This window comes from Polyodon spathula, chromosome 37 (assembly GCF_017654505.1).
Source record: "Polyodon spathula isolate WHYD16114869_AA chromosome 37, ASM1765450v1, whole genome shotgun sequence".
Lineage (NCBI taxonomy): Eukaryota > Metazoa > Chordata > Actinopteri > Acipenseriformes > Polyodontidae > Polyodon > Polyodon spathula.
The window spans coordinates 2,641,247-2,651,931 of record NC_054570.1 but is presented as its reverse complement, the minus strand read 5'-3'; the positions used below and the strand labels follow the sequence as shown (position 1 = coordinate 2,651,931).

General features: G+C 36.7%; 1 protein-coding gene and 1 long non-coding RNA gene across 2 annotated transcripts; both read right to left on the bottom strand.

Annotated features, from left to right (window-relative positions):
* Positions 1–59: 59 nt before the first annotated feature.
* LOC121304379 lies at positions 60–2,918 on the bottom strand. The gene is made up of 3 exons (XR_005947942.1): positions 2,666–2,918; positions 1,915–2,060; positions 60–839 (listed from the first exon to the last, which is right to left on the bottom strand). It is a non-coding gene; the product is annotated as an uncharacterized LOC121304379 (long non-coding RNA).
* A 1,352-nt stretch (positions 2,919–4,270) lies between these two features.
* On the bottom strand, positions 4,271–10,669 carry LOC121304369 (apolipoprotein M-like). The gene is made up of 7 exons (XM_041235471.1): positions 10,459–10,669; positions 9,663–9,805; positions 8,362–8,432; positions 7,617–7,727; positions 7,022–7,120; positions 5,111–5,144; positions 4,271–4,525 (listed from the first exon to the last, which is right to left on the bottom strand). The coding sequence occupies exons 1-6, from the start codon at positions 10,570–10,572 to the stop codon at positions 5,116–5,118; spliced, it is 567 nt and encodes a 188-aa protein (XP_041091405.1). The 5' UTR covers positions 10,573–10,669; the 3' UTR covers positions 4,271–4,525; positions 5,111–5,115.
* Positions 10,670–10,685: the final 16 nt, after the last annotated feature.

The following is a 10,685-nucleotide window of genomic DNA, read 5'->3' as shown; positions in this document are numbered from 1 at the left end:
AACTGTCTTCTGGTTCCCTGCTTGTGTTTGGTACTTCCACGTGTAAAGACAGTGTAAACACTGAAGAAGTAGAAGCTGCTTTCCTGTGCAGAAGGTGAGCAAATCGTTTGCGGAAATCAGTTATTTTACAATTTTCTGCACAAATTTGTAAAATGCAGCAAAAACGACAAATCAAGCAACTTAGCAAAAACATTGATTTATTTAAATGCACAGTCAAACATTATTCATATGTACAAAACACAGTAATGCATTAATAGACATGAATATAGAATAGAAATGAATCTAAACAGAGACATTTTAAGTGGGCTGAATTCAGTACATTAAAATCAGCCGCTAGCCGATGACAGCATTGGTAACTTCACAATTTGTACACAGTAGCAACAGCTGTCCTAAAACAGCAGCATACTGTTTATCTGATGATGCGATGTCATATGATATGATATGCATTATGTCCCTTTGTGATACTATTGATATGTATATGACCACCCTGTAGAATCAATCTACCAATGGAAGTTTAATTCAAAAGTCTTGAAAATTGACTTCAGCGGGACAGCCTGCCCTGCCTGCTGTCTCCTGGAGTACACTTGAAATCAGCTTGCTAGTTCCAGACTCTCTCCATCTTAAAACTACAGCAGAGCAAAACCAGGCAGCCCAAAAAGGACCGCCATGAACTGAACTTTTTGAAACCACGATTGTGTTCCCGCGTGTTCTTCACCAGTAGGAGGCGACGTTGACCACGACCTTGAAGCCTGGCGATGGATGGGCTGTCGTCAAGCATGCAGTACAGGGTCCCGATGAATAGGAAAGGGTAGATACACTCCATATCATTGTGATGAACCCTAAGAGAAAAGAAGACAGAGACAAAGTTAATACTGCATGCTGACATCTTAATAGTGCTGTAAGGCTATCAAGACTAGAAACTAGAAACTATTTCAGGATGCTTAAGAGACCTTGGGAGAATTTTTAATCGCACTGTGAGACTAATTACTGCTATATAAGCTGTTATAAAAGTGTGCCACAGTATATTCATAGTTTTATCATGCACTCCCCATGGTTATACAATGCATTTAAAATGATTTGTTGATTAATATGCTTTACAACAGCTCTCTGGGCTTTACAATGCTTAGCTATGCGTTCACTTTATTGCTATGCTTTTACTCTGGGAAACCTTTATGAGGAGGACCCCGAGGAACACATTTTGGGGGACTTGCACCCAAGTCTGCTTTTGCCTGAATAAATAAGCTCAACAGCTCACAATATCTGAACAATACAGTGAATTGCTTGAAAGGTTGCTAAAAACTAAAATGGTATAATGAATGTTGTGTGGTGTTACTTAGGCTGTAGGGTGGTACAGTATTTTGCAATAGATGATGTCAGTAGAAGAAAATGTAACCATATCTCTGTGACAAGCTCTGGTTTGTGGCTTGTTGGGACAACACACTTATGAAGACACCGCTATCCAGTTTCATACCAACTGTACTATTATCATTAGAGATAATAAGCACCCAACCACTGGACAGTGCAGAGGACTTTTTCATTCTCTGTTAGGAATCCCTACCTTAGTTTTTTTTTTTTTTTTTCTATTGCTAGACTAAATATAAAAAGCGTTTCCTGTTTCTCCAGAATTAAAAAAAAAATAAAAAAATTACTGATTTTAATTCGTAAAAATCCAAATGTTAAAATAATCGGTAGCATTAATAAAACGTTTATTAGCCTTAATAATGGCGCTAATAAGGTGCATTATAAAGATGTATAACCTGTTTGTTCATAGTTTATATACTATGTAGTCTTCATCTATAAAGGGTTAATAAAGTGATTCTTACTGGACCTAACGTGCTACCAAATGATGTTTATCACTTGTGATACTGTACTCTGAAAATGTATGTCACTTTGTACAGTACAAATGAGTCCTACTATAGGTGGATCAACTTTCTCAGAAATAGTACTCTTCAGGGGCAATTAACAGATTTTTCCCGGCACCAGTAGCGCTCCACATCAGCTTCCTGGAGGCAGAATTTCATCCCCCCGTGACGTGGTGAATCCTCCGGATTAGCGAAAGCCTAAAGGAGGCGAGACAGACGGTTAAATGCAGTCCAAGATGCGCTAGCTGGCTCTCAGGAACTTCCACTTCATAGCAGCAGCTGTCTCCAGACTCAGCGTGCATTTCTGTAATATACACAATTCTCGAGTGCGGGGAATACTGTAGGTGCAAACTTCACACTGCAGAACAAGATTAGTAAATATGTAGTAACATAGCACCTACACATATAAAATGCTCACACACATATTTTGATAGATAATTTGAATTAATTTTGTGATATGGACATTTATAGATACACATGTATTATTATTATTATTATTATTATTATTATTATTATTATTATTATTATTATTATTAGTGGTAGTAGTCGAAGTAGAACAATTAATAGTAATAATAATAATCATAATCATTTGCAGTTATAAATGAAATAGGCTACATACAAAATACATCTATCTATCTATCTATCTATCTATCTATCTATCTATAGATGCTGTACAAATACCAATAACATATGTATGGATCATATATTTGGAATGTGTTACAATTAAAATACATGCTCTTTCCAGAGCGTAGTCAATTTAATCACTGCTACAGAAGACTTTGAATGAATTAAATGAAGGTTACCTTTCTGCGCAAATGGAGTTGTTGGGTTAGGATTGCCACTGCGTACATCTTGAGTAGTAGCAGAGTTGCATAAAATAAGAAGGAGCTGAATACCTCGCTGTGTAAGTAAAGTGCGAGAGTCATGGCTGTGAATAACTATATTAATGTAGGCTACTGAAACAGTGAAAGTTACAAAGTGTGTGAGCAGCTGTAGTTGTTTACTTCTCCCTTCTCAGCAAAACCAAGAGTCTAAATTACTGTCGTCCATATCTCCTTTTATACAACACAGGCCGTGTGCCAATGTTTACTTGGAATAACTTTCCTTTGGAAATGTCATGTCAAAACACGTTCAGCTGCAGGCTGTGTGCTTACTGGAATAAAACCAAACCAAACTGGAATCTAATAACAGAGAAATGTATTACAAATATAACATTGTTAGAACTTCCTAGGAAATTACAAAATTACAAAATATCCTGCTACAGTTGGATTACTATAATGAAATGTTCTTTATGTTTGTGCTAAAAACTCGTTATAGCTATATATATATATATATATAATATATAGATATATATATATATATAATATATCGAATATATAATATATAGAATATATCGGATATATATATATATATATATAATATCGTTATTCCATAATGAATATCGGTATTCAAGCAATCTGTTTTAGACCCGGACTCGAGATTACCCGTGAAGTGGTCTGGAGGCTATCAGTATAATATCTACGATATTAAACGCTGCGTAGTATAGACGCTCACCCTATTTAGCACTTTTATGCTACGTATTATATAATACGTAAAAGCTGCATCTCCCCGAACTCTTGAATTATCGATTTGTTGCTTTCACAAGGCTTTATTAGGAAGATTTCATTTATATAATGTTTAATGAGAAGGAAACATATTGTATGATTCAATGCAAAATAGCAGCCCACAAATACAAGATCAAACTTGTAGGCAATGATACAGTCACAGCCAGGTTTGTTTGAAACTGAATTTAGGCGAGACAGGAAGTTAAATGATGTAATTAAATCATGGAGGAAAATGTCTTGCCTTTCATACATATTATTATTATTATTATTATTATTATTATTATTATTATTATTATTATTATTTTTATTATTATTATTATTATTATTATTATTATTATTATTATTATTATTATTATTATTATTATTTCATTTATTATTTGTTTTATGTTTATTTGTTCATTGTTGATGTTCATCTATTTATCAATCTATTTATTTACTTAATAAATAAACAAATCCAAAACAGACACACCAAAAAAAGACTTTATTTGTTTTTAATAAACAAACAAAATACACCCGCGCACCGCTGCATTCCAATAGTGCAGGGGCACTCAAAAACAGAGGGTTTTTTTGTTTGTTTGTTAGAATTATTTATTTATTATTTAGTTTTATGGAAAACTATATATATAGAAGCATATTAGCAACGCGAACCTGCGCTCCCCTGATTGCATGACTCACCCTGCCCAATGCGTATACCACGGGAATCAATGTACTTTTTTTTTTAAAAGCACTCTGAATATACTGGGTTAACTATACCATTATGGGTTAACAAAAACACCGTTTCAAAATAATAACATGCAGGAAAAGTTTATTTTCTGATCTCTTTATTCACTGTGAAGCAAGCACAATGACAAGGAAAAGATTGGGTCACTTTAATCTTGAAAACATGAGCTGAACTTTAGAACTACTGTCTGAAAAAATGTTAGTGTCACTGCAGTGCAGCTCATACATATAGAAAAAAAAAAACAAACAAACAAACAAAAAAAAAACAACTTTTCTGTCATTTTTGATTTGGAAAGCCAGGCATCTGTGTGGTAAAAACCATCTGGTAAACACGACGATCTGGAGAAGAAGAAAAAAAAATCTTTGAGGGCAAATACAGTGGCTCACCTGTTCAAATAACACATTAAAACCGTTAAACCTCTAACGGTGTAAATTAACTTCATCTAAATTGTTATTTTTTTTTTAGAATAAGCAGACATTTTGAAGGCCGCCCTATAGAAGTAAAAGTTACTGCTGCTTCCTGGTTCCAAATCACTTCCTGTGCTATATATATACACTGTGTGTGTGTGTGTGTGTGTGTGTGTGTGTGTGTGTATGTGTGTGTGTGTGTGTGAACATAACTTAGATCTCTTATTTAACATCCTGTAATCAAAGAAACCAAAAAAACGATATTGCAAAAGTCTACCAGAAGCCATAACAGTAGTACAATATTTCATGTTAGATTCCGGAATGCCACATTGTTCAATTTTGTCAATTAGTTTTGTAACATTATTATCGTAACAGATTTCATTCGACTTTAGGAAGCAAAATATGTTAATTCTATCGGGGGATGCTAACCCTTTGGCAAGAGCTGTACATTATTGTTGTTTAAATCTGCATAGCCCAAACTTGGAAAGCCCTCCTTTATAAAAATGCATCCCTTACCTTCTTTAGCTGTGAGGCTCAATCAAGCAGTACTCTGAAATAAAGAATATATATATATTTTTTAAATTAGCCAATGCCTTTGTTGTAAACAGTGTGGTTCGGGGGGCGGGAGCGAGGGCTCCTCCCCCCCAGTCCGTCCTGCCAATAATATCTGCCAAACCCCTTTTCAACCCCAAGTCACTCCTTCTTCTCTGTCTTTCACTTTTTGTTTTCCACCATCCTCTCCTCCTCTGCAACGGTCTCCCTCTGGGGGTAAGTGAAGGTCGCTTCCAAACCTTTACAAGCCCAGCCGCGCTGGCTTCATCCTCTGCCAGGAAGGTCCTCCGGGAGGGCGGCTCTCTGTGAGCCAAGTGGAATCCTTATGCTCATCCCTAAGTCACAAAGCACTTCTATTATCAATCCCCGAGGTTCTTCCTCCACACAATCCTTGCTGCTGCCCATGAATACATATTGGAATGTTGCAATCACAATATTGAAGCAGTCAGCATTGAATTTTAACCCGTCCTCTGGATGAGAACTAAAACCGAGGTCCTATTGTGAGTGACTCTGCAGTGGCAGTTGTTGGTGTATACTGTAGCTCACCCCCTAGTCTCTGTGAAATTGTTATGGATAACAGTGTTATAATAATAATAATAATAATAATAATAATAATAATAATAATAATAATAATAACATGCATGAGCAATTAATAGGAAAAGCAGTACTGTAAGTTTCATCCATTTGCTCAAACTCCCAAAAGCTTTGTGCAATGCTCTGCTTCCCAGTTCTAATTACTACTTTTCCTATGACTGGTGTGTTCAGTACAGTTTACTTGAAGTGACCTCTTCAAGTAGAATTAGGTGATCTGGCAGTGCAATTGAGATATCTGCAAAGGGCGAACATTTGCTTCACTTTGAAAAAAGAGTAGCGTTGATGAAACACGGCTACCCTATTGTCTTTTATAATGCGATACAATATAAATGTGTTTTTATATAGCGCCCTCCATGCCATGGCATCCCAGAGCATGTGTACAGAGCTCGAACCAAAGCGTTCTTGTGTACAATACTCTGCGGCTGCAATAAGAACAACTAAAAGAACAGCATTTTCTGATTTCAAGAAACGATTAGGAATATGCAGAGTTACTACAAAGTAAATGCATGTCCTAGGAAATGACGGGTATGAATATAAGGTCATTGTTTTCTTCGCTCAATGTATGTCCTAACCAGGACCATTTTTTAGTAAATATAATCGTGTTATGTGCTTTACTTTGTACACTTTGACATGTTTTGTGACAGTGTAAAATCAGATTAGTTTGTAAAGAAAGAAAACCAGTTTTCGATTCCCCAGCAAACAGGACATGGCTCAATCTCCGTTGTCTGGAAAGGGAAAATTTTTCTGTTTACCAGTTTGGTCACCAAGCGGTCATTGACCTGTACTGACAGCTTGACCCACACTGATCAATGATTTGAGTGGGTTGCTGTATCTCATAGCTGAACTTAAAACTGCTCCCAGTTAAATTAAACCAGTTGAACCAGGATCTCTCCATCTCAGGAAGCAAGCGAGCGTTTATACATACAATAATTACTGACAAGCTTTTTTTGAAAAGGGAGTTCTCAATATTCATTTACAAAATTGGACCTACAGTACAAACTCCATTCTGAAAGCCCAATATCTTGAGCTAAAGACGTTTCTTAGCAAGATTCATTACAACTAGACAAGCATTCATCTGCTTTTCAATACGTGCAGAAGTGTGACAAACAGACTTCGGCTTCTGTTTATCACCAGATTATAATATGCTCAAAGATTTGTGCAAAAGGAGGTCGTTCGCAACGACCGGACAAGCTGTTCTCTACATGCAAATTTCCATTTGCCCAACCGAAAATGCTACAGCCGGTATCTTTCCACATGAGCCAAGACAAGACTGTTTCTTACCTTTCTCCCGAGGTAACACCATGAATTCCTTCATCCCCACGCAAGCTGCTTTCTTCTGGAAATGTTCGATGTGCTCAGAGGACAAGGTGGAAGTGCGCGCTTTAGAAACATGAATGTGATCAATTAGCTTTCACATGTCTTTGTTCATTCGGAAGCTTTATGTGCATTCTACTTTGTCAGAAAGAAAGCTGTATACACCCTCAAATCAAAGGAATTTGGAGCGACAAAAGCTTACTCTCTCTTTAAAACATGCTTTATGAATTTAATTCTGTGACCTAAACAGACTAGAATAGACTAGACTAGACTAGACTAGAATAGAATAGAATAGAATAGAATAGAATATAGTAGAATAGGCATACTCATGGAACTATTCTGTCTCCTCACCACTCTCTGTGTAAAGAAGTTGTCTCCTTCTCTCTGTCCTAAATGTGTCCCTACTTCATTTCCAGCTGTGTTCTATGATCCTTGATCCTTAAGATTTGCCAGCTGTGTTCTATGCTCCTTGATCCTTAAGATTTGCCAGCTGTGTTCTATGATCCTTAAGCTTTTAAAGACCTGAATCAGGTTCTCACTATTTGCCCCCAAAGCACTTTACCATAGAGCATCATCCTCTTAAACTGATGTTCTCCCTTGTCCTGTGTCTCCATCATGATAATGCAGTCCTTGCAATCCGACTCAAAGATGTAAGACTTCATTAGAGGACGTCCTAGGAGCAAAAACAGCATGAAGAATAATGTACACCCTGGCACACATGATAAGGTGATCCTGAGACGTTTCATAAATCGCTCACAAGCACTGAAATACTAATAAAGGCTTAATAAATTCATAACCAGTGTTAAGAATAACATTTAAATTACCATCAAAAATGTATTATTCAGCTGTGGCCAAAAGTTTTGTGTCACTTAGAATTTTAGGATTGAGACATAATTTTAAAAAAATGATACGAACATAATTTAGATATTTTATTTAACATCCTGTAATCAAAGAAACTGCCAAAGTCTACCGGTATCCATAACAATAGTACAGTATTTCATGTAACATTTTTTATTTTTCAATTTTTGTCAGTTTTCCCCATTAAGTGTATGGAAAACTACAAAGTGGTGTGTAATTCAATATGTTAAACGTAACATTATGAAGCAAAATTTGTTAATCCCAGAAGGTGAAACTTTTGGCCCTAGCTGCAGATTCCATTAGAGGTTCTGGGGAGAAGGGAAACACACAAGAACCAAGCTTCAATCACCAGAGCCCTGAAACTACAGTTATATTACAGTGAGGCAGTACAAGACTGTAGTTCTTGTAACACCGAAGATATCAAAGCCCAGCCTCTATCTTGTGCTTACCTTCCAGTTCCAAGTCATCTCTGTAATGGTGAATGTAATACACCCAGTTTTTTTCAACACAGTGATTCCCACTGCAAAGAATCACAATCACTTTGCATTAGACAACTCCAATTTACAATCTGTAAAGATCGAATTAGGTTTTCAATGTGAGTGCTTCTCATAACAATTGCTAAAGCACTGGGTTAAGTACAGCGGTGTGCAAAATTATTAGGACACCTCAAGATTTGTTTATTTACTCTTTATACCCACCTGCATGTAAACCTCTGGGTGTGAGAATTTCAATGCCCGGTCAGTAATCGGTGACACAGAAAGACATAGGCGACATGAATTGCATGCATGGCCTACTAAAGCTGTCAATTCAATTAGACGATCGCTAATTTGTCTATTTTGATCCAAGATTTTTCAGTTCCAGTGGTTTGATTTTGCATGCACAACAAATCAAAACTACAGAAGCAATGGGGTGTCCTAATACATTTCCACACTAATTTGCACGTGTTAATATTGTTGACACATATGTTGTGTAGACTAGATCAACCAAAGTATCTTCATCTTAGTAAGTGTATTGCTAGACACACCAAAGGGGCCAGATGCAAGCTGGCAAATCGTTAGATGGAGCTGGCTCTTCTCTATAAAGACACTGTAGCGTATGCTACGTATGTTTGTAGCTAGAACTGAAGACAGGAACCTCACAAGAGACAAATGCACCTTAAAGGAGACTCAAAAATAAAACCCCAGTGTTTGAATAACTGCAATACGAACGGTAAATAAAAACGAAGACATTTTAATTTTGAAGTTACTTACGCTAAATATGTACTAATTGTTTGAATGCACACTCCCTATTTACTCTCAAAGAACAATGGGACAACAACAATGGGAAAGCAGATTTTGCAGTCAAAATGACACAAATCCATCCACTTTACATATCGGCATACTGTATAATTAATTCAGCATGAATTTTTCAATCCCTATTAAAATGAATGGTGTGATCCCAGCTACAATCTGGAAGCTGTCTATTCTGGAATCTGGCATAATTTTTAAGTCACTTCTGACTAGAATCAGCGCAAATAAAACGAAAACTGTTGACTTATTCTAGGAATGTTCTTGGCGTTAGGATTTTGGTAACTTGAAAGATGAGCAGATTACAAACCCATGCGTTCAATTTCAGATTTCTATCTAAATCTTTTTTTTTTTGTTGTTTAGAAATTAAGAAAGCCTTTATGTCATTATTTTGACCTCTATACAAATGTTTGCAATTGTCTTGTGTTTTATTGTAAATGTAAATATTTTGTGTAAATTCTTACACTTTGATTGCTCCCTGCAGTAGAAGTCGTTCAGGAATGTCTGCCCCCTGCAGGTCAAAAAGGGTATTGTCCATATGCTTGAATATTTGAAGGTCGGAATCACTTTCTCCTGCTGCAGCGATGAAATACCAGGATCCGAAATACTGTGAAAGAGAAGGAATTAGACACTGAATTAGATGTTGCAAAAAAAAAAAAAAAAAGAGTAGCATTTGTTGAACAAAAACTTCCCAGTTTACTTTTCCTTTGAAAAGAAACAGGCTTGCAACCAGGAGGTCCCCGGCTCAAATTCCAGCTCAGCCAATGACTCACTGTGTGACCCTGAGCAAGTCACTGAACCTCCTTGTGCTCCATCTTAGGGGTGAGACGTTGTTGTAAGTGACTCTGCAACTGATGCATAGCTCACACACCCTAGTCTCGTATCTTGTAAAGCGCTTTATGATGGTGGTCCACCATGAAAGGCATTATATAAAAATAAAGATTCTTCTTCTTCTTCTTCTTCTTCTTCTTCTTCTTCTTCTTCTTCTTCTTCTTCTTCTTCTATCTGTATGTGATTTAAAGTAATATAATTTTGTTTTGTATTGATGGGAATGGGTAGATGGACCACGACAAAACTCCCTAGACAGGGCATTAAAACATTGACAAAAGTCTTAAAACCTATACCACATAATCCTTCCTTCTCTACAGCCTTAGCATTAAAATAATTGGCATTATATGACTTTTCCAAAATCTATGCATGCAACCTAAAAACATAAAATAACAATATTAATCTATACAACAACAACAAAAAAAGTCTTACCTCGGCTGTGTTTAAACTGCCCGCCGATATTTTTGCTGGCTCTTCGCATGGCCAAATAACCTGTGCAACCAAGCCATAAAGATAGAAGAGATAGGACCAGAATCTGTGATACATGACTGGATTCTTCACCGAGTGAGCCGTGCCCGGGTCCGAGGGGGTGAGTTACACTTCTGGCCGAACAGGTGATCTTTGTCACTGAAGATATGTTGTTTGTGTCTCCGCCCAGA